This window comes from Polyergus mexicanus, unplaced genomic scaffold, assembly GCF_030449975.1.
Source record: "Polyergus mexicanus isolate NDT 795.1 unplaced genomic scaffold, iyPolMexi1.0 SCAF_11, whole genome shotgun sequence".
NCBI lineage: Eukaryota > Metazoa > Arthropoda > Insecta > Hymenoptera > Formicidae > Polyergus > Polyergus mexicanus.
In genome coordinates this window covers 8,427,697-8,452,949 of record NW_027223331.1, presented here as the reverse complement: position 1 = coordinate 8,452,949, position 25,253 = coordinate 8,427,697, and the positions used below count along the sequence as shown (strand labels likewise).

Genomic DNA, 25,253 nt, shown 5'->3' with positions numbered 1-25,253 from the left:
CTTCAGGCACAAATTTACTTTATGCATTATTTACTTCTACACGCATGCATCCCACGTAAGAATAAGATCTTTTATCCGAGATATTTTATTAAAAATATTTCACAAAGAAATTGAAAACGAATATTCGAGTAAACCACTTTAAACGTTACAATGTAGTACGATCTTCCGTTTATCATCGAGTATTGTTTAAGGCATTTCTATATTTTCTTTTAAATAAATACTGGTTTATATATCATTAATACCTTGAATTTTTTTATCTTTGAATTCCTTTTCATCATCTTGGAATTTTTGAGATCGGATATTTGTCGGCGGAATTTCGGCGTTTGTCGTTCCTCGCGCATCGACGTCAAATCATAGACGATATAGCCGAACAAAACGCAACAGCACAGTACAATACGCTATTTCCATTATACTGAACATTATAAAGATTAATATATTCAATAGAAAATTTGAAAGGACGCGAAGAGTGCGCCACCGTCCGCATGCCTTTCGCTCGCGCATGACCACGGACAACTTCGAGCGACAGCGGCGGTGGCCGGTGGCGGCGGCACGTTAGCGAGTGGCGTCTGGTGTCACCGCTAATTATCAATGGCGCGATGACGCGACGTCGTACTACATATGGCGGGCAAAGAAACAGCTGTTTATGTCACCGCTGGCTCGACATCTAGCGGAGCGCGGACGCGATCGGGTACGCGTCGGCGACGATGTCGACGTAGAGTACGTCGTGGCGAGGAGACGCGCAGACGAGGAATAAGAAAAAGAACCGAGACGGCAGTGCTCGCTGGTGAATCGTCCAGGAGGAACATGGCCGCCGGCTGCTGCGGCGCGAAGAAGCAGAGGCTGGGCGGCGGCGGCGGTGGCGTGGCGCCGAGCCTGTCATCGTGCGACGGCACCGTCATACGACACAGCGCGCCTCATCCGAGGAAGCCGACGACGATCGCTCAACCGGAAATGGGTTTCTTCTGCTTCGACGTGCTCTATTGCCAACTGCATCAATTGGATTCGCCGAAAGCGCCCAACTTCAGCAACGAGGCGTTGTGAGTAGCTCTCGCGCGATGTATCTCTCTCTATCTCTCTGTCTCCCTCTCTGTCCGTCTTATCTCACGCGTCGCATCAGCTGTTGTCTCCGTTTATCTTCGATGACGCGCTTTATCCGCGTCACGAAGGTTTTTATGATTTTTAAGGTTAAATTTCGATGTTTACAGTTATAGAAAAAGGGCACAATCTCTTTATGTTAATTATATAATTATCAGATTTTTATATGTATTTGTTTATATATGTGTATTATATTTCGCGAACTAGTCAGTTTTTTTTTCATTTTCGATATTTGACACCTTTCGAGAAATCTACTCGTCAAATTTAATGCTAATTATGTAAGTCAACGAGGACGCATATTGTTGTTACTATGTCCACAGAAACGTTAATAAGAATAATTGCTATGCTTTATCACATACACTCCTCTATTATATATATTAATTTCACTATCTCGAAAAAAATTTACGGTGAAAGATAAATTCAGAAACTGCTATTGTTCTTGTTGTATTTATTTTTACAATATTTATATATTTTATCGAACACACAAAAAAAAATTATTTTTTTTTGTACATTAATCATATGATAAAATCTAAATTTTTATTATTAAATACAATGGAATCGATATAATCTGATTGTATTTTGCTTTCTCCTTTTTATCCATTTGTTGTCTAAAAAATAATGTGTCTGAATATAAAATTTTTTATATGGGTGCGTCTTTTCAGCCCATTATTTGTGACATGGACAATAGGAAAAGATATGAGATTACGGGGTTGTATCGGTACTTTTAATGCGATGCATTTACATGCTGGTCTACGCGAATATGCTACAACTAGGTGAGACAATGCTTCTCACATTAAGATATATAACATAATTAATAAAAATACATATATGAGAGAAAAATATAAGGTAAAAGACGTAGAATATACAATATATTAGAATTTAGTATATTTTTTATGCAAATAACTATAATATTTAACATAGTGAGATAATAACAACTCTTTTTATCGTTATATATATATATGTTTTATCTGTGTTTTAAAGCGCATTCAAAGACTCTCGATTTAATCCCATAACTCAAGACGAGTTGCCACGCTTGCACGTAAGCGTGTCGATTTTGCGGCATTTTGAGGACGGAATTGATTATTTAGATTGGGAAGTGGGCGTGCATGGAATTCGCATAGAGTTTCACAATGAAAAGGGTAATAAGCGAACGGCTACTTATTTGCCCAGCGTAGCTATGGAGCAAGGTGCGTATCCGATCCGATAGTATAAAATAGCACAAGTCTTAGAAATTACCGAGATTCTATCTTTATTTTATCTTTAAAAAAATTACGTTCAATCCGATATTCAGGATGGGACCAGATACAAACAATAGATTCTCTACTCCACAAGGGTGGCTTCAAAGGTCTAGTCACACCTGATATCCGCCGTAGCCTGAAACTGACTCGTTATCAGAGCGAGGAAGTCACCGTGAGCTATCAAGATTACATAACGCATTGTCACAATCGAAGATGCTAGCAGATCGCCTGGGGTCCTAACCAAGGGCCCCCGCTTCAACGATCCGCTGAAGCTCGCTATAACAACGCCCATACAATCAATTCGTCCCATTCGCAAAATGATAACATTCGGTATAATTCCTTCGCATCCGGTCGACAACATTCGCAAATCGTGACACAGCCTAATCGTTCGACGTTTATACATCCGTTACCCATGCCCCCAATTTCCCCAGTTATAGTACCGATACGCAACAGTTCACCCTTCTGGTGGGATAACGCAGGTCCGTCCTATCCGCCTGCACCACTTTATCCTCAACCACCATATCGCTTTTCTATGCAGGAAAACACGGAACGTGGGGTACGTAAACGAAAATGACACTGGAAGCGGTTGTTTCTCGCGATTTTCCACTGTTTAAAGTGGTGTATATTTTTGTGTCTCAGTATACATAGTCTCCCGTTTATGATACCGCATGCTCCGTCTTGAGAATAATAACTTCATATATGATGGCACCGCCTAATTATTGATTGTTGTGCTGATGTTGGAATTATAAATAATCGATTAATCGCGATATTAATATTTATCACAAATATATATATAGCGTGATTTGATATTCACAATTTGATTAAAAATTGAATTTATACATATACGCATTAGTATGTTTTAAATATTTTTAAATGTTATATTAAAATAATTCTTAAAATGCCTATAATTTATCGATTTTGAAAATTTATAGATATATAAACAACAAAAAAGCTTAATTATATCTATCGATTAATTTTACTTTTTCATAAATATATTTTTTTCAATTTTCTTTTCATAATAGCAATTCGCGTTGTTAGCATATTATAAAGAATCTGTATATGTATTATATTTGTATTTGTTTCGAAATAATATTTTACGAATATAAGAATGATAATGAATATTACGTATAGCATAGTAAGTATGCTTAAAATTCACTGCCTGCTTCACAAGATTTAATATACAAACTGAGATATCTCGAAATTATCCCATTTTTGTATAATGTATGACATAAATTATTCTTAGACATGTATCAAGTGAAAATTGAAGAAAAATTTTAAGTTTTTAATAAAAACATAATTTCTCTCTGTTTTAATTTAATATATTTCTCGCTAAAATATATATTTCATTCGTATCACGGAGTATGAATCTTTTTACATCGCGCGATAGAAAGATTTTCGCCTTATTAAAATATATCAACTATACATTTTATTATATAAAACAATAAACTTGATAAAAAAGTGACATAAATCGTCTGTAATTGATGATTTAATTAGTCAAATTTTAAAAGGAGCAAATATATATAACATAGTAAAAAAAATGTATAAATAAATATTAAAAATATTAAATATAAGTTAGATATAAGTGAGAAAAAATATAAAGATCTCATTGTGAGTTTAAGATTAAATGTTTTTTCGATTCATACATCATAATTTCGTAATATTATAATTACACTAATTACAATATCTTACACTGTACGTCTATTAATATGTATATATGTATATACATATGTATATATATATATATATATATATATATATATATATATATATATTTCGTAAATGAATCGTATCTTATAATATTATATAGTATAAATTAAATATTTGTCTATATAAATTAGTAATATTTATCGGCATTAAAATTTTACTTTTTTGAACGGCCAGCTATTTTTTCAATAGCGAGCTTTAAACACTGCCAATTTTTATTCGTGCTTTATTATATCTTTTATATTATAATGAACTTTGTGTTAAAAATAAATGAAAATTGTTATTGCATCTTTGTTATATTATGTCTATTCATATTAGAGAGTTCGCGTTATTATTTATATAGTTTTTGCATCGATAATAATTAGCGAGTTCCTGAAAAAGATCTTGCCTTCTGAGTCTCAGCATAAACGTCCAATTAACTGCCATGCATACTTCACTCATGTATGCGCTCATTTGACCTATGGGACTCTATATGTGTAATGGATGTTACGATTTATGCATATATGAATGATGCATTTTTATAATTAAAAACGAAAATAATTCTAACTAGTATTGTAATTATATTTTGCGATATATACTAGTAAATTATATTCGTGTTTCTAGAATTTGATCTGTAAAATACAATAAAAATGCACTTACAAAGCAAATTACTGATGTTATTAATACAATTAAATAGAGCATTAATTGTAAGTATCAACTGAATTCGGTAATTATTATATTATATATAAATTTATTGAATAAATTATTTAGTATTTTGTAAAACTCATAGAAATCCATATAGGTACATGCAAGTACATATTTTGGAATTGCGTAGAGTAAACATACGTGTGTGCATACAATTTACTTTAATCTTTCTCTCAATAATCAATAAAATTTAATATAAAGTTACATGGAGAAAAATATTCATAATTTTTTAAGCATAGCCTATACTTTTGCAAATTATTATTTATTGTTATATTTGATATCTTCTTTCTCTGATATTAGTATAATATTAATTTTAATATCGCACAAGGCGAACATATGCCTGTTTTGATTGCATATATTAATAATGTGGCGAAAAAACCGTAAAATCGTTCTTTATTCATTGATAAATTGATTATATTCGAATATAGCAACTTAAATTAAAAATATTACAAATATATAAAACTCTGTGAGATTTTATATTAGCATATTGCGGAGAGACAATTTTATGTTGTCATAAAAATTATTGTAAAATTCATTTTTCCTGCATTATTTCTTCTCTTTCTCTTTTTTTAAAAGCTTCAATATACATCTCTGTTTTATGCTATGCGTGGAAAATGCACTCTTATCTCATTCAAATACAGAAAGAGTATGAAAAAAGCGTAGCTGAAAGCATACAAATCATGCATAAATATATAATGTATATATATATATATATATTTCCTAATCATGCAAAGGAACAGTTACGAGATGGCGCCGCGGTGTCACGCGCGCGAGTAGATGCACACGCAACCGGCGTCGCGACGCACAGTCGGCCTGATCGTGTCGCGTCGTAGATGTGTATATCGGCGGCAATCACGGTGTTAAATCGCACGCGTGTTTCGAGCGTAAGAGCGCGTACTCGGCAGACGCATTACCGTCGGGGTAATTTACGCCCGATGACAATTTCCCATTGTAGGCGTTCGACGTTGATCTTTCCCCAGCGGCCATCGGGTTGGCGCACGGGCGTCGACATGTTGCCGTGTTCCGGCCGAATCCTCGAGCCGTATATCGTGTCCGTGCATCCGTTTCTCATCGCCCGAGAAGTTGTGAATCCAAGGAAATTGCACGCCTCGTCGCTCGTCGTTAACGACGCGCTATTTATGCGATCTTTGTTCGTTTACGCCGACTTACGTTATGTTGACGTCTACGACGTAGTTGGGTGCCGTTCTTCCACCCTCGTAGAAACGGCCGAGGGTGCGTGACAAATCGGATATTCGCCAAAAGACACGATTTTTCGTAGTTGCCGCGGTAAGTAAATCGTGCGGAAATGGAAAATTATAAAAGCTCGCTGATATCCGTTGCTTTTACTCGCTACGCTGATTTTCGTCTCGTAAAGACTCGCTAAATTAAACTGCAAACAAAACGTACAATCAATTCATGCACATCTTTCGTGAATAAAAAAATAATTTTTAAATTTGATATTCTCTATATTGTATAATTTACGAATGATAAACTTGGAAGAAGAGAAAAAGAAATATATGAATCATGTAATATAAAAAGTTAAAGAGTTCATCTTTTTTGAATTCGGCCAAATAAATGTTATTTAACGTTTAAAAAATATCAAACTTACGTACCAAATTGTAAAATCTACAATAAACGACATCGTTGTTTTAAAATTAATCTGATTTGAGGCAGTAGAGATTAAAAATGTAATCACTGAATCATACTTTCTTAAAAGGAAACAACACGCATTTCATTGCATTGCACACTGCATATAGTCGTGTAAAAAACGACGTATCATCGATCAATCTTTCGCTTTTTCAGAAATAATAGAAATAATTCGTTATACATTTTTTACGCGTAAAATGCATTGTCGCATGCTATGTGCCGCAATCGTAAGAAATACATCGAGAAATACAAGCGAAAACGCGATTCGTAAGCGAATGAATGAACGTTGTTTTGATGTCGTCGTTTGTATTGACAGAGGGACGGGCGGAAAGGACGGCGAGACGAAATGGCGGGCGATGAAACAGCTGTTTTGGCGCGCGCCGCGTCATCTGACGGGGCGCGCGCGCGGCACAGCACGCTAGATGACGGCAGTGGCGGTGGCCGCGACGGGCAACGGGCGGCGAGACGAGAGAGTGAGACGCGTACGCGGGTCGTAGACCGTTCGGGTCCGCAGTTCGCGTTTCGCGTCTGCAATTCGAGTCGTGTAGTAATCGACAACAACAACGGCTAATTGTAAGAGAGAAATATGGCTGCCGGCTGTTGCGGTACGAAAAAGCAAAAGCTGAACAACAATTCCGCGGGTGCACCGTGCAACGGCACAACGGTGTTGTCGAACGGTACGCGTATACGTAATACACCGATCGTGCAACCCGAGATGGGTTTCTACTGCTTCGATGTCCTGTACTGCCAACTGCACCAACTTGACCCACCAAAACCGCCCAACTTCAGCAACGAAGCATTGTGAGTGAAAAAAACCACGTTGAGCTAGTCTCACCTAGCATCTCCCTATAGGGCTATTCTCTAACTTCTTAACGACGATCTCGTTACCGTTACATTTCGTTACGCAGTTAAAATGTATCGGAAAATAGCTGCGCAACGACGCATAATGATAGCGAATTTATCATTAAAAGTTTAAGTTGCAGAATAGGAATACTATTTCTTTCCCTGTGCTGACTATGCGTTGCCCCAATTGTATCTCTCTCTCACGCTCGTGGCTTCCCCGTGCGCGTCTTCCCCGCTCCCACCGTTCCATTCTCTCCTCTGCCAAGGCGCCTTTTTTCTTTCGTCGTTGTCCTTTTTCTCCCGCCACCCACGCCAGCGCGCTTCTTTGTTGAAACCGCTCTCGCTTTTATGTTTTCAACCACTGTCGTTGCGTTGGGTGAAGAGGAGGAGGAAGGCAGGCTACGAGTACATTTGCTGGCTCTTCGTTTTTTATAAGATGCGCGTCTTGTATTTTTGATATCTTCTATTCTGAACTGTCAACCTCATGTCGAGGTTATGCAAAATGCATTGTTCAGGTCCATTTATCTATATGTAAACGTTGGAGTTTTCTGCCTTTGTTGTTACACGCGCTAGTTCTCTCTTCGATTTATAATAAATAAAAAAATCGATTCCCATATCATGCTTTTTTGTTCTTTTTTATTCTATTTTGCTGATGTTGTATCTAAGAAATATAATTATTGATTATTAGTGTAATATATTTTATGTATACCTATACATATTTGTATTATATAATTGTTTAAATGTGAAGATAATAATAAGCTTGTTGACTACAAAAAAAAATCTAGTTATTAGCGTTTTATACAGCTCATACCTAAAATTGTATCAAAGATTCAATAGTAGCACAAGTTCTTTTATAAGACAAATCCGTCAATGTGTATTTTGTGGTTTGTAATTACTCTATTAATATATACTTTTCCATATGTTTTCAGTCCGCTGTTTGTAACATGGACTATTGGCAAAGATATGCGACTACGTGGCTGTATTGGTACATTCAATGCCATGCACTTACATGCAGGACTTAGAGAATATGCTACCACTAGGTAATATATCTTTTTAATGTTTAATTTGATTAGATTATAATTATGAAATGCATTTTTAAATAATTAATTATATTTTATAGTGCTTTTAAAGATTCGCGGTTTAATCCTATAACCCGAGAAGAACTTCCACGCTTACATGTAAGCGTTTCTATCCTGCGGCACTTTGAAGATGGTGTGGATTACTTAGATTGGGAGATAGGAGTCCATGGGATTCGCATAGAATTCCATAATGAAAAGGGCAATAAGAGAACCGCTACTTACTTACCTGATGTTGCAACTGAACAAGGTTTATAAATATGCGCCCATTGTGTTATGAATTGTTACTGTATTAGCTTATTGATCATTATATTCTTTACAATCTACTAAGTTAATGTTTTTTTTCTATGTAGGTTGGGACCAGATTCAAACAATAGATTCATTATTACATAAGGGTGGTTACAAGGGCTTAGTTACACCAGATATTAGACGCAGTGTGAAACTGACTCGATACCAGAGCGAGAAGATTACTGTAAGCTATCAAGACTACATGACACATTGGCACAATCGAAGATGCTAGCAGCTGGCTTGGGGTCCTATTCAAGGGCCCCTACCTTGCCAAACTGCTGGCACATTTTGTTACAAAAATACTGTTGACACAGTTAATGCATCTTACCCACAATACAGTACTACAACTCAATACAACTCCTTCATGGCCAATCAACAACATACATTAGTTATGGTTCAGCCGAATCACCCCACATTCATACACACACTTCCAATGCCACCGATTCCTTCAGTTGTGGTACCTATGCAGAATTATTCACCATTTTAATGGAATTATGTATTGCATCCTTCAGTGCATTATATTGTTATTCTTTCATAAACTTTTGTGAAGCAAAAAAAAATTAATCGAATGAAAGGCGTAAAAAAATAACACTGAAGGCGGCTATTATGTACAATTTTCTATTGCTTGAATTGGTGCCTATTTTATTTTTATTGTTCAATAGCGTTTATTCTATTCTATCTTCACGATTTTTCTGGCCCTTGTATAATAATATTTCTCAAATAATAAAAATGTACAATTTTGAGTATGGTGGCAATGTTCTTCCAAAATAATATTTGCTGTGAGCATAAATAATATTGGCTAGATATTTGTATAAGATAGATTCTTGTTCTCGTATTGTACAATTTTATGATTGTTAAATTGGAAATAATAAAAATAATCTATTTGCAATAACGCAAGTTTAGTTTGCTGTTCAATGCTTATCATTTGATATTATAATACTAATCAATATAATACTATGTAAATAGTAAGATTAGCTTTGCCATCATGCTAGGACATTTGACACTCATTAACATATGGGAAACGAATGGCGCAAAGAATTTTGTAATACACACACAATACTGTTTATGTAGTTAAAAGTGATTATATCAGTCCATCCATTTGGTAAATTCATCATCTGGTCACTTCTTTACATTGCCTGAGTCATTAAAAGCAGATTTAAAGTGTCAGAATAGATATTTTGATTTTCTTAAAAATGGCCAAGTATATATATATATATATATATATATATAGTGATTTCATCAGAGTTTCTATAAAAGTTCTCTAATTTCTGTAAAACAATACAAATGTGCTCACGTTGTCATTTAAAGCTTAAAAAAGATTATTTACTTTCTTTCTTCAAGGTGTAATCGTTAATTATACTTAATATTTGATACAATAACACTTAACATCTATACATAATTTCTTTGCATCAATGGTATAAATAAAGATTTTTCTTTTAAAAGATTTTTTTATTGAGTTATTATTACTAATTTATTTTTGTATGGATATCGATTTTTTCTGTTTTGAATAATATATTCGGATTGTGTTGTTTTTGAAATATAAAAGTGACATTAAATGATATTAAATGTTGTATAAACTTTTAATGTTACATATTTATACCATTCCTACAATGAAGTTTAAAGGCGTTTGAATTAGTATATTAGTTTAGAGTAGGCCAAAGTTTCATTACAACAAAGGTTTCTTTATATTAATAATGCTAATTAAATTATGATTAACTTTTAACTAGATTTTAATATTTTAATACATAATTTTAATGAAATTTAATTTGAAAAAAACGTCTTTAATATATTATTTATTATATATTAATATATTATTTATACTTAACTGCTTCTATATGAGATGAATATATTTGATGATCTAGTATTAAACCTTTAATGTAAAGAAACAATGGACTACATTATATTAATAAATAAAAAAATATTAAGTATAGACATAAATTATAGTTTTAAGACATACATTAACAAAAATGACGATCTCATTATGATGTTGATTGCTATATATCATGATGACGATTCATGTTCATTATGATGACATCAGGTAAAATCTTTTTCCAACGCTTAAAGATAATAAAATGATACTAAAACTGACAAAACACGATTATATATATTATAGATGTATAATTGATTTAAAGATAGATAATGTGTATTTGAAGAAAAATAGCATGGAAAAAGGTGTACTGGAATACATTTATCAGTGTACTGTAAATGCATGGTACATTTAATAGCTTTGTCACATATAAATAGGAGTTCAGGAATATTTTATATTAAACTATCATGCTTCGTAGATTCTGTGGCTATGCGATAGCTGGTTTCATTCACTGCCAACATAATCATTGTTGTAGATATTATACAAATCCTATTCTCGAAAGAATAAACAAATCAGGTTGTTGTACTTTGGTTGAACTGATGCATTAGCATCTGGTGTGTTATCTTTTATATATATTCTTATTGCATACACATATAGTTCCTGGAATCTCCTTAATACTTGAGCTCCGTCTAACGTCCAGTAAACTGCCAGTAATATACTTAATTCTAGGATAGTTGGCAAAATCAAAATTGCTCTTATCTGTGCCCGAATTAACTTCAGAAATCTGATCACATAAAAAATCTTTTCCTGATTAAAACATTTAGAAGACATAATATAGACATATATATAAAATGAGGGTGCTACTATGCTATTTTCTTGAATACAAGCTGAGAGAGATAGAAATTCAAGAAGTTTGCAAATTTAGTAACATAAAGTTCGAGTAGTTTGTTTAACATAATAGAAGATTAAGCAATTTGACTTAAATCAAAATTTTTATTTATTATATATTTTGGAAATTTATGAAATGCACATTTCAGGATTTTCAAGATAAAATCTACATCTGTAAAAGAGAATATCGAATTTTCAATCTTGAGCTTATAAATAAATGATGTATTATATTTAATAATATGAGTGAATAATATATATATATATATTTGATTTGAGATGTTGTAAACCTATATATCAATTAAATAAAAAAATCAACATTTTCAAAATATTTGTTCTGAATCAGAAAAATTGTATATATCATAAATAGTTAAAGCAGCGACATTTTAAACAATTTAAAAGCGTTTATTATTGTAATAAATCATATGGTGCCTAGATACTGGATTAATTAAAAAAAAAAAGGAAATATAGTAATGTATAACTATATAGCGGACTCTCTTGTAATAAAAACAAGAGCACACATTGGTGTGAATGATTATAAACAGATATCTTATAACATTATGTCAGTAATGAAATAAAAATACATTTTTATATTCTACAAATCATTACAATCTTTTTGCCCTTATAGTATCATTAATGTATAAATCTAATAGAATAATTAATCTAAATAAAGCATGATAATGGTTAATGAAACTTATTTTTAGAATGCAATAAAATCAGTCATATCAAAAAAGAAAGAATGCTTCTTTAATTTATATGTATATATATATATATATATATATATATATATATATATATATATATATATATATATTTTTTTTTTACTATAACTACGACAAAATATTATATATAAAGTTTACAAATCATTTGACGCATCTCTTTGTTCTTTTTCTAAATTTTGCACATCCAGTATATAAAGAAAAGATTTAACTTGTGAATGTGTTATAAAACCAGCCAACAGTACATGAAGAGTGAAAATTGTTGCAAGTATGGGTATCATTGGCTGATAAGCTGATGAAATAATTCTAAACATTCCTTTCGTATCAGTTATGCATGGTATGTTATGTAATCCACTGTTAGCAGCAATCTATGAAAAGCAGATGTATATAATAATAGCATAATAAATATAAAACAAAAGAATGTTTATACGAAGAGATTAGCATCATATAAGAGTAATAGAGCAAAGTTTATACTTACAGAGAAATTTGCGAGTGGTGCTAATATCAGTGGAAAAAGTAAACCAGTACAAATTTGCAACAAAATAGACTTGGATTCCAGGCATAGAGGGCAAGAAACCTCTAATAACAATAGTCTATTCAGGATAATCTAAAATATATATTATACTTTGTATTATCGCCTTCCTGTTATTGCATGAATTTACTGAGTATTTTTGCTTATTCAATTTTTGTTCGCAGATTGTACCTCCGAGTAAAGAAGTGATGTTGCTATAGTTGGGCCTGTTATAAGACCACTTATTGTGGAAAACAAACCATAATTTCGCAGCTTTAATTTCCTTCTGAATCGTTGATTAATATAAATACCGGTAAGTGCCGCCGCTCCAGACAGAATAGGGCGTCCATATATTAACGACCATCTAAAATAAAGTACCGTTTTATATGTATACATCGTGAGGGAAATTTATAACTCTCGATGCAATATGAATAATAAATAATTATCCAAGGCAAGTGCTTGGTCCGTTTTTTTTATTTTTATTTTTTTATCGAAAAGTATGATAATTTGATAGAAGATAAACAATAGTAATGGGGTTATGTACACATCGCTTTGCGGTTTCCAGTTTCTAATAACTTCTATTTGATGGGTTAAAGCCTCGATTTTTGATAGTATTACGGCGCCCTTCGGTATTTCGTATCGGACACGTTGTTGATGTGCCTCTTCCATTTTTTTTGATCTTTCAGACCACGATGTCGGCGAAAAATATTGTACTCGCGCGACAGCAGTCGCATATATATATATATATATATATTACTATATGTACATAACAGAACGAGTACGTATGGCTGAAAGTTACGCAATAAGACAAGACTCATTCGCTTTCAATTGAATTTTTTATTTTTTTATACTTTCCCAGACAGCACAAGGATGTCCTTAGGACGTCCAAAGGGCATCCAAGACATACATATAGGATATCCTCAGGATATCCCATTGTAATCCTCAGATCTCCTCTGGATGTCCTGAGGAAGAGTAAATGATAGCCGTATATTAACCTCTGGAGAATCCAGGGAGATCCTGTGGAACATCCAAAGGATTTTTATAGGATATGTTAGGGATATTTTTCGTATGTTTCAAGGAACAAATTTTAAAATTTAAATATAAATTAAAATTATGTTTTGTTATTTACTGCCAATATTAAAAATCTAATATTAAAAATAGTTCACCGTTCTTTAATATTTGAGGCTTTCGTGCTGTACATGAATATTTTAGGTTTGGCTCCCGGGTTTGAGTTGTGTAATATTTTCTAAACAATCCAATATCTGAATTCCATATGTTGGGATTGCATCAGAAATTGAACTCATAGAAAATAATTACATTTGTAATTTCCTGTCAGTTGCTCTTTGCAAGCTTTATATAATTCTCATGACCAAATCTTAAATACGAGTTCGCGTGTCACATAGCGGTAAACAAACGAACTAGCGGTTGAATACTATTGTTTGTAAAGTTTTTGGAATGTTGCGAACAGTAACATTTCTCATGAAATATTAAATAAATAATAATTTTGGATATATGAAAATGTGCGCATCAAATTCAATTATTAATATTAAACGAAATTAATGTTAACAATTAATTGTACATGTATATGTCCTCTGGAAATCCAAAAGACATCCAATATAATAGACAGGGCAAATATATCCTACAGACATCCAGGGGTTATCCACTGGACATTTATAGGACATTAATACTTATTATAATACTTAAGATTTCTAAATTATATTAAATAGCCGACACAACTAAAAATAATTATGTATGCATATTAAATTTTTATAAATATATTTATAATAATATCTTAAAATATCCTACAAATGTCCTGAACCGTCCTGGACATATTCAGGATGATCTTGAGGATGTTTTGTGCTGTCTGGGTTGCTTCTTTTCCCTTTCCTTTTTCTTTTCAATATCTATTTAATATATATAGAAGGCGCAAAAAGATAAGATTAAAAAATATAGAGATCTAATTTTCTAACAACATAACATTTGTAGTAACGTAACAATAATGTGACGATAGATTCCTTTTATTTCATTCGAAATTTTTTTATTTCTCAGAGTTCTTTATTTCTTGGATAAAATCTCGGGAAAAAATGTATGCAGAGGAACTTTGGTTAACTTTGATTCTCCAGGGAAAAAATTTCAATTGATGAAACTTTCTCCTTGCACATTTCACGAAATTTTATTTTCTCTCACCGAAATGCATTAAAAACATAATCTCGGTGAACGATTAGCATCATATATATATTATATTTTTATTTTGTAATTATAATCAATAAAATATATATTTATATTTTTTGTAATAATTTAATATTTATATATACTTTGATATTATTTTTATTATTCAATAAATTAATATATATATATATATATATATATATATATAATAATACTTTATAACCTCTACCTAACCGTTTTAATATTATTTCTAATATTGGAGATATTTTTATATCTTATCATATTTGATTATTTTTATCGAATGATAATAATAGACATTATTAAACGAGTATTTAACGTATTATTACATTTTGTCACAAGATGGCAGCAGTTACGTACTTGATTAGTAGCGCCACGCTTAGTGAACATTTGAAATTAACGATCAAGTATAAAATGTAGCGTTGTACGTGGCCGCGAAAGAAAGAACGTATCTAATATCGAACAAGCGTTGCATAGCGATATTTATATTTATTTAAGTTCAGATTACGTGTTACTCGAGCATCTCGTATAGAAAAGGTAAGGTTTACGTAATGGTATCGAGCAATATCTGTAAAACAATTTTGATACTTTAAATGCGCTTGCGTTATATCTCTCGCGCTTTTAGATACATATCGAAATTTACTGTATTCAGACATTTATAGATCTCGCTCCTATATTACGTAACTTACAAAGCAGTCTGCTGTATTGGTCATAAAAAAAATGATATATAAAGTTCATATCACATTAAAACTCTTTACGTATAGATATTACTCGTTTTTACATTTCCATATCACAAGCGCCATTTTAATGCCAATAATTTATCGTGTTATGTCAATTGCCAACTTCAAATTATATTTTTCGCTGACTCGCGAATTAAGAAATGGCTAGTGAATTTTAGCGTGCGTTATTCAAACGTTCTAGGTGAAAATGAAATAAAAGTCAATGAACATGAATTAATAATGTCACATATCCCTCGCAACGCTTGTTCGAATGGCAAACGGGGTTGCGAAAGCGCCGACTCGAAATGGTAAAAGTCGGTCTCTGTGATTATCAGATAGTGCCGGGGACGAGGAACAATATCAAATATCGACAGTGTACGAGGGGGTTGTTTGCGCGGTGGAGTAGCGCGTGACGGACGGGCGCGCGAGCTTACGAACGGTGGTGACGTCACGTGGCGACCGACGGACCAATCCGAAGTCGGGCATTCCACTCCTGCCAGCCAGCCGGTTTTCCGGCTGCTAGACCAAGCGGGACGCCATATTGCCCGTGGCCGAGTGGTGGCTGCGGCCGCCTGTGTGTGTTTATATCGTCGTTACGCGGTTTTTCCACACGTTTCGCACGGGCTCGCCGCGTCGGATTCTCGCGAGTGACATTTCGAGCGGTGCGCGTGTCCGCTGATACCGTTTATGGAACGGGCCCGTCGTTTATCGTGACAACAACAGTGTACGCGACGTATCGTTGTGTGATTCTTCCGCGGAAGCTCAGGCGCCCAAGTGACAGACCGCGGCGAATAGTCGTGCCTCGTCGTCGTCTACGTGCCGCTGTTTTCGTTACTGTGTTTTTTTCTCTCTCTCTTTCTCTCTCTCTCTCTCTCTCTCTCTTTCTCACCCTCAGTCACCGTATTGGACCGTTCCAGAGTACCGCTAGCTCCGCACCTGAAAGTGTCTCGTTTTTTCGTCGTCGTTCATCCCCTGCGAGGATCTCTGTCAGAAGGATGCCAGTGCGTAAACAAGGTGGTAAGCTCGTACATGTCTTACGAATGTCAATTGGGCCGGCGGACGAATCATACGTCTGTCTGTCATTCGAGAGCAAGATCGTGGGAATGAAAGTCGTGCGGCGAGGGGGTGGCTGCGGCTCGTATGGGTCACTCGGTCAACTGTCATTCGGCCTGACAGATCGCGTGCATATTCTCCAACACTTCTTCCTTAATCGGGATGCAGTTGCAGTTGTCGAAATCGCATCGCCTTTGGGAATTTATGAGCTCAAAATGATTGTCGCGTATATACGCATTAATACGGTCATCAGGTGTTTCAAGTCTACCGATCGTTTTTTAGCTACTGCGCGTTACTCTCGCGACCTTGAGATCGCGCACCGTGATAATTCGGACGATCGAAAGTGACATTCGAGCTTCTCGATGTCTTGATGATCGCGCAAAACTCGTCGGAGCATTGGCCACGTGTAATGAACTCCTGCGACCCTTTTTCGGAACGGAACGTGGGGTTAAAGAGGATAGCTCGGCTCTGCGCGCGCGATCTCTTAATCTTCTCGTTATCTTTTATACGATACGCGATAAATTCAAACGATACAAAATTCGCGCATACATACATATATCGTAAAATAAAGTTTGTTATAGTGAATATAATACGCGTCGCATATTTGTCGCTTATTACTATGGCCAAATTGCGTGTCCGTGGAAATTGAAGCGACATCGAATCATGAACTACGTATCACGTTGCAACCGGAATCAACTGCGTGTGTTGTGCATGATTGAAATGAAATTGAACACAATCTAAATGTTTTAATGTCGCTTTTGTAAAAATGTTATTATAAAAAAATGTATCTTGTGCTCGCATTAAATATACAGTTACGTATAATTTACATGTAACATTTAACGACACGAACACACAATATTTCAGGTTTAATATAAATTATTTTCGTTTTATACATTATAATGTTATATCCACACCAAAATATTTAGATCATAAATTTATTTTGTTGTTTGATATATATATATATATATATATATACTGGGTAGCCCATTTTAATCCATCCAGTCGAATATCTCAAAAACCAAGCCCGGAAGAGAAAAATGTTTCAGACAAAAGTTGTTTGGTTTCGAGGGGGCCATAAGATGGTACCATTGGTTTGACCTTGGAAAATCATTTGAAGGTCATGCGAAGGTCAACTTTAAAATCTTAAATGGAAACCCCCATTTTTTATTTAGTATTCTTGTAGCTTGCCTCGAGAACTTTCTAAAACACTATAATAAACTATTTTAATATTCAGTACCTTTTGAGTTATTTTATATTTTAATCTGACATCTTTTGATATAAAAAATTAAATATCTCGAAAAATGTTCAGTTTTCGATAATCTTACCGTAATACTTTTATGTACAGAATATATATATATATATATATAAATATAGATATTTGCTGTTCTTTTTTTATTCAGAAATTTCGTGAAAAAATAATAGTCCGTCGTAATAGATGCAACGGCATTTTGAATTAAATATGATTTATTATAATATTAGATATTTTTTTACTTCGAAATTACATAACTTTTACGGGGGAAAGATTAACCGTATTGTTCTCTCTCGCACTGTTCGACTCTCGCACGTGGACGATATCGGAAGCGAGCACTCGTCTTCTCATACGCAATTTTCTTCGATGTAGGCCAGTCTGGTGGTGTGTTGCAATAATCGCGCCGTCGTCGCGGCGTAAGCCAGTGTTTGAACAGGGGCCAAGAAAACGCAATAATTTCGGCTCTAGGCAAGGCTCTTTTACCACGGTTATGCGACGAGTAACTCACGGCCATGGGCTCGGTCACCACCAGCGTACCGACGATTTTGCTCTCGAAATTGCACCGCGCTCTCGGTCGCCTCTGCTTTTAAGTGACGGCGTATTTCAAGTGAACGTTCTCTAGAGCTAACCTTGCTCTATAATGACGAGATATTTCAAATTTCGTCGTCGAGTCATCTCGAAATTTAGAATTTAGGATTTTTTTTTTTTTTAATTATGCAAACAATATAAGATAATATTCGTTGCATCATTTTACGTATATATATATATCTCGATACGTATGAATCTTGCACTAGATGTGCGATTTAAATGTAAAATTTGAGTGTATGATTATATTTTTGCATGTTAGATAATTTTAATATTTTTAAAAAATATTGCTAATGCACTGAAATGATAAATATATTTAAAATGTATTTATTTCTCTCTCTCTCTCTCTCGTTTATTTTGTTTTGAAATTAAGTATCAACAATTTTTGCTGACTAAAAATATGGCAATATTCCTTAGATATTTTTAAAATTTTTGACAAACTTATGAAAGATCATTGTTGGAATATATATATATATATAATCGTATTTTAATAATTTTTGGTATTGAAAACGAATTATTTTTTTTTTTTTTTTGTAGAGTTTCATATTTAATTTCTCCAAACATAATCCACTTTAGCCGTTTAATTAGAATTTTGTAGTGATAATATGTATGGGCGTTTGTTTAAAATCACGTTGCGTCGCGTGACGGCGCATAAAGTTTAAGTGTAATTTAAACTTGTCGTTTGGTTTAAATTTAACTTCTCCCTTAAATCGCGAAAACGGACGATCGCGAAATCTCGAAAGTTGCTGGAATATATTTAACATTGAATCAATCTTTAATTACGCTATCGTCGACGAATCGATCGTACTACAATGGGAATGGGTTTCATTAGGTAGATTTCTCGAGAAGTCGGAAGTGAAACTTTAGAATTCTCTTGAAGGCGATTATACTAAAAATAAAAAATTGCTTTTTTATTTGTTAAATTAACAGTCATTGTCATTGCCTAAATATAAGAAGAGCATAAATAATTGAAACTTTGGGGATATCATGGGTAGTATATAGTTTATCATATTATGCGGAATCGTGCGGATCTGAGGTTATGTGTAATACCAGAAGCCACGTGTTTGTGAGCGTGGTGCAGCAGCGCGTCAAATAGTCTCGCGCGAAAAATCGATATCTCGGGGTTGAAATATCCCAGCTGTACTCTTACTTCGCAGCATCATTTACAAACGTATAAATTATATCATGGAAGTTTAAAAATTTCTATAAAAACGCGTTTCTCGTACTAGCGATCACATTTGAAAATACGTTCTGTAGAGAATAACGATTGTATGCACGTGCCGCGCGGAAACGAGGTAGAGGTAAAGGTAACGTATTGATTCTTTTCAGCTATGAACTTCTGCGTATGTAGGCCACGGTGGATGTATCCAGAAGGGCATTCGGGCGTAAATAGCGTTAACGCTAAAATAGACACATTCATTTCTAAAACGATCATATAACTTTGACGAGTGGGAGATATTTTTTTTTCCATATAGAAGATTCTCGTTATTAACGTGGAAAAAATTAACAAAACATTTAACGTTTACAATTATACGTTATTTGAAAATATGCGTCATATTTGTACGCAGAAATATCTCTTATCAATTTCATATCGTTCTTATGTTTCTCTCTGCTAGTTATATATCGCGGTCATAGATTATTTTGTAAAGATGTACTTTTTTGTATCTTCGATTACTTGATCAAATGTCGCGGTGCGCTTCCAATTTGTAAGACGAAACATGCAGCAAGGTCGTAGCAACGATAGTTTTAAATTTCCGCAGCGTATGCACTTTTGTAGACGAACTCACGAAGACACGGAGAGATAGAAATACAGGGAGTCGTGGATGGTTTATGGCTTGGTAGTTCGCTTAGCTTGACAACCTACGGTCTTATATGTTCGCTCGCACACATATATACAGCTCAAATATTCACGTACAGTATACAATTGCACGTGATCTCTCACCCCTTTATCTTAATTGGATATCGTATGTTATTTTATACTTTATCACGAAATATATGTTGGAAATCTTTACAAAGGTATTGAATTGTAAAACTTGGTTTGCTTTATCGTGATAACAGTTATATATTTAATTAACTATCATATTAAAATCATATCAATCATGTTATTGTCATTCGCTTTATGATAGAATTGGTAGATTCAAAATTAATTTAATAAAAATTTGAATTTCACATATATTAGTAAAAAGTACATACTTTTTCTTGCTTTAAAATATAAAAAAATAAACGCTTTTAATAAACTCTTGCGAATTGTGAGATGATTTCGAGCGAATGAAATTCGAATTCGATCGATGTCTGAAATATCTCAGCTCCCGTAAGCAGAGACCCGTGGACGTTTTATGTACAAGCTCTTTGTTCTCACACGATGTAATACTTTACCTTATACATGCATGGCAAATACACGCTCGAGTATGATAGAAGATGCGGCAATGAAGGACGAAAGAGGAGATGACATGCTTGATAATGAGAGCAATGAATGGGAAGTGGGGCAAGAGCTTATATGCTCTTCCCAGAGCAGAGATGTGTTCGCCGCGCGCGCGCGCGTTTCACACAGAAGCTTCGATATTTACTTATGTACATTATACGCAGGTAGATGATGTGGGTACTTCGACAGCCTGGTTTGTCTCTAGCTGTCGGCCGTCGTATTTTATAGCGCGATCTCGCGTGTCTGGGAAAAAGTTTTATACTTTCGGTTTGAATATTTCCGTGCAAAGTTCAAACTGCACGATATGCAATCGAACGCTTTCGTCGCAGTTGCCATTTACTACGATAACGTTATCGCGAAATATAATAGATATATGTAGTTGTGTGATAGAAAAAAATATGCGATATTATTTATTAAAAATAATTATATGTACATATATTAAAAGATTCTCAGCATGTTTTTATCATAATTCATAGCGGTCCTCAAATTTTTGGAGAGAATATTTTATTTTATTATCTAATATTGGGTTGAGTAAAAAGTCATTGCGTATTTTTTGTATGTTTTTCAAAGTCATTTATTTATATAAAGAACAATCAATTATTTATATAAAGAACAATCAATAATATATTTTCCGTTTTGTTCGATGACCTTTTGCCATCTTTCGGTGAGCTTCATAATTCCCCGTTCGTAGAAGGACCTGTATTTATTGGCGAAAAACTGAACAAGGTGCTGATTTACCGCCTCATCTGAATTTAACGTTATTCCACGCAAGGAGTTTTGAAGAGAGCGAAACAAGTGGAAGTCTGACGGCGCAAGGTCAGGCGAGTATACTGGATGGGCAACACATCCCATCCAAGCTCCAATAATTTTTGACGGGTCGCCAAAGATGTGTGTGGTCTCGCGTTGTCGTGATGGAACACAACTTTTTTACGATTGACGAGCTCCGGACGTTTCTGGATGACGGATTCGTTCAAACTCCAATTGCCGACAGTACACATCCGAATTGATTGTTTGGTTCCTTGGTAGGAGCTCTAAAAACACCACACCCTTCCAATCCCACCACACTGAGAGCATAACCTTCCTCTGATGAAGTTCTGCTTTTGAAGTCGTTTGAGGCGAATCATCACGTCGGGACCAAGACCGTTTGCGTTCCACATTGTTGTAAACAATCCACTTCTCATCACCAGTTATCATTCGTTTAAAAAAAGAATCGTTTTCTTCACGTTTCATGAGCATATCGCAGATGTTTATACGCGCCGTCAAATGAACTTCTTTGAGTTCATGAGGAATCCAAATATCGAGCTTGCTTACGTATCCCAGCTTCTTTAGGTGGACGTGAACACTTTTTTGACTGATCTTCAATGTTTCTGCAATCTCTCGTGTCGTGTAACGTAGGTTTGACTTGATCAATGCCTTTATTTTGTCGTCATCAACCTCGGTGGGCCTTCCTGACCGAGGAGCATTTTTGAGATCAAAATCACCAGCGCGGAATTTCTAGAACCAGTTTTGGCACTGACGTTCTTGTAGAGCATCGTCACCGTAAACTTTACGCAATTTTTCACAAGCTTGACGCGCGTTCTTCCCTTTACGGAAGTAAAACAGTAAAATATGGCGAAAATGCACAGTTTGGTCTTCCATCTTCAACTTGTTGTAAAATCTCCAAAACTCAACCAAATCGCTCAATTTTTTTTTTAGAATGAAGCTTGAACCGTCAGCTGTTAAACGATATATGACAAACATATGTGTGAATGACTCTAGTACTGCCAAAACTGAACTAATGCCATCTGTTGCAAAAATACGCAATGACTTTTTACTCAACCCAGTAGATATCTTTTATACACATTACTTTCGCGATTATTTTGTTTTTTTATTAATCGAATTTTATTTTTAGCATTTAATATTTTGAAATATATTTGAAGAAAGTAATCGCGTATATATGGCAACAAAAATTAATAATCTAAAAAAAAATAATATTTTAGAAACATTACTTCGCAGAAAAAAAAAGAAAATTAGAAGAAAATGCTATCAAAATATGTTGCCGAGATAAAATAAATTTATTTTAAAATTTATCCTCCGCATTACCGAATAATAAAATACGGTCGATCATTGGAAAATTTTATTAATTAAATATGAATTATTAATATAATTTTATGCGAGTCTCTCTGTAAAACTTTCTTGCGTAATGCTTCTAACAATTCTGGCTTTTGTATTTTTATTATACGATAGTAGTATAATTCGGCGAGCTTCATCATAAAGCATTACTGCAAAGTCCTGTTGTCGCAAACAACAGCTGCTATACCATCTATAGGTTGGCACTCGTTATATTCAACGCGACAACACCCGTCACCATTGTTTCCGGCGACATCGTCGATCGAGAGTGGCATTGTTTGCTTTATTCTTAACCGGTCGAAGAAAATGAACGTTTCAGCGAGATTCCTAGTAAGCGATAAATTAAACACGTGTTTTGTTATATCCTTCTTAGTGTCTGCCTCATCGATCTCTAATAATCTGTGGGATTAAAATAAATGTAAAGTCGAGGGGGAAAGGATAAGGAAGGAAAGGCGCGTTAAATTGAATCTCTCCTTTCTAGCAGCTTTAGGAATACACCTATTCGCAAATGCACCTGTACGGCCGTGCAAGTTTCGCCAAAACAATTCGCCAGTTTCCGGCTGCGCTGCGTGCGAAGTTTGCAAATATTTCATCGTATTGGTTTCTATCGTCAGGCCATCGTGCATCGGGGTTAACCGACCTCGTTAAGTGCTTTTCATAACTTCCTGTCCCATTCTACTTCGCTTTCTGCGCGCGTTTTCTTACTGGCGATATTAATCTCAACTGGATTTAGCGCGATTAGACGTGGCTGATTTAATTCCAACTTTCGATTAATATGCAAATTAGATAACAATTAACCCGATAATACAGAATAATGTACGACACCTCTTACAGAATAAAATCATGATGCGAAATTGAATATTTTGATATATAATTGTACTCCATGATTTATTATCTATATTCGATTATTAATCACATTGTGCACTTTAAATATGCAATTATAATTTCCAGTTCAAAATTGGCTGTTTTATGCCATTAAAAGGGAAGTATTTAATGAACATATACCACAAAACTATAGTTTTGATTTATGAATCAGATTGGCATTTTACGTTGAAGAAAGATGGATTATACGGTAATGATTTATGTATCTGTGCAACTTATATACTATGATGACAAATTGTACCATTATGTAAAATTTGGTAAAGTAAGGGGTCGCGTCGGAAGAAAAGTGCTCACAAAGTCGACGTATGTGAAAAGGTCGACAAACTGAATACGAAGTTGAAAAGCATTGCTGGAATGTTGGCCGAAAGACTTTTTCATGTTTCGGCATTAGCGTATAGAGCTCTTGGCAAGACTCTCTTTGAAGCACAAAATGACTAAAGAAAAAGGTCCAAGTCGTTAATCGAAAATGCAGACTTTCTTTCGGCTGTAGAATAAGAAAATCGACGCTTTTGTATATTCCGCATTTCACAAACAAATTAACAACAATAAAATGCGTACAATTGTTCAAGATACAAACCTGTAATTTTCTCATCTAGTTACGATTTTTATTTTTATTTTTTTATAATATACTGAGTGGCCCATTTTAATCCATCCAGTCGAATATCTCAAAAACCAAGCCCGGAAGAGAAAAATGTTTCAGACAAAAGTTGTTTGGTTTCGAGGGGGCCATAAGATGGTACCATAGGTTTGACCTTGAAGAGTCATTTGAAAGTTACGTGAAGGTCAACTTTAAAATCTTAAATGGAAACCCCCATTTTTTATTTAGTATTCTTGTAGCTTGCCTCGAGAGCTTTCCAAAACACTATAATAAATTATTTTTTTATTCAGTATTTTTTGAGTTATTTTATATTTTAATCTGACATCTTTTGATATAAAAAATTAAATATCTCATAAAATAATTAGTTTTTGATAATCTTACCGTAATACTTTTATGTACAGAATAATGATACAAATCAATTAGTATAAAAAAATAATAGGTTTTAAAAAAATTATTTACGATGTATTTTTTTAAACAATTATTTGTTTTTTTTTTTTTGCACTAATTGATTTGTTTCATTATTCTGTACATAAAAGTATTACGGTAAGATTATCGAAAACTGAACATTTTATGAGATATTTAATTTTTTATATCAAAAGATGTCAGATTAAAATATAAAATAACTCAAAAAGTACTGAATAAAAAAATAGTTTATCATAGTGTTTTAGAAAGCTCTCGATGTCAGCTACAAGAATACTAAATAAAAAATTGGGGTTTTTATTTAAGATTTTAAAGTTGACCTTCACATGACCTTCAAATGATTTTCCAAGGTCAAATCATTGTCACCATCTTATGGCCCCCTCGAAGCCACACAACTTTTGTTTGAAACATTTTTCTCTTCCGGGCTTGGTTTTTGAGATATTCGACTGGATGGATTAAAATGGACCACCCAGTATGTATATGTAAAGGTAATGGTAACTTTATTATCACACAAAGCCCGAGGAATATTTAT

General features: G+C 34.1%; 4 protein-coding genes across 8 annotated transcripts in view; 3 read left to right on the top strand and 1 right to left on the bottom strand.

Moving 5' to 3' along the window:
* Positions 1–593: 593 nt before the first annotated feature.
* Positions 594–3,908, top strand: LOC138937537 (uncharacterized protein CG5902-like). 2 transcript variants are annotated; one of them, XM_070303906.1, is made up of 4 exons: positions 594–1,037; positions 1,758–1,868; positions 2,077–2,282; positions 2,387–3,905. In XM_070303906.1, exons 1-4 carry the CDS (start codon positions 619–621, stop codon positions 2,551–2,553), a joined length of 903 nt encoding a protein of 300 aa, XP_070160007.1. In that variant the 5' UTR covers positions 594–618; the 3' UTR covers positions 2,554–3,905. The 2 variants fall into 2 exon arrangements, with proteins under 2 accessions (XP_070160007.1, XP_070160008.1); XM_070303907.1 differs by lacking the exon at positions 1,758–1,868 and having other exon boundaries at positions 2,387–3,908.
* Positions 3,909–6,872: 2,964 nt separating this feature from the next.
* Positions 6,873–10,219, top strand: LOC138937538 (nuclear protein AMMECR1). Its single transcript, XM_070303908.1, has 4 exons — positions 6,873–7,169; positions 8,141–8,251; positions 8,332–8,537; positions 8,641–10,219. Exons 1-4 carry the CDS (start codon positions 6,955–6,957, stop codon positions 8,805–8,807), a joined length of 699 nt encoding a protein of 232 aa, XP_070160009.1. The 5' UTR covers positions 6,873–6,954; the 3' UTR covers positions 8,808–10,219.
* Positions 10,220–12,109: 1,890 nt separating this feature from the next.
* LOC138937714 (transmembrane protein 126A) lies at positions 12,110–13,247 on the bottom strand. Its single transcript, XM_070304244.1, has 4 exons — positions 13,042–13,247; positions 12,690–12,861; positions 12,465–12,593; positions 12,110–12,354 (listed from the first exon to the last, which is right to left on the bottom strand). Exons 1-4 carry the CDS (start codon positions 13,164–13,166, stop codon positions 12,124–12,126), a joined length of 657 nt encoding a protein of 218 aa, XP_070160345.1. The 5' UTR covers positions 13,167–13,247; the 3' UTR covers positions 12,110–12,123.
* A 2,678-nt stretch (positions 13,248–15,925) lies between these two features.
* Positions 15,926–25,253, top strand: part of Dlg1 (discs large 1) — a 502,336-nt gene continuing 493,008 nt past the window's right edge. For 2 of the 4 annotated variants that reach the window (XM_070304049.1, XM_070304045.1), the window contains exon 1: positions 15,926–16,417. In XM_070304049.1, coding sequence (XP_070160150.1) covers positions 16,399–16,417 — 19 coding nt within the window. In that variant the 5' untranslated portion in view covers positions 15,926–16,398. Of the gene's footprint in view, positions 16,421–25,253 lie in introns of all 4 variants that reach the window. The other 2 variants (XM_070304048.1, XM_070304044.1) reach the window with 1 other exon arrangement.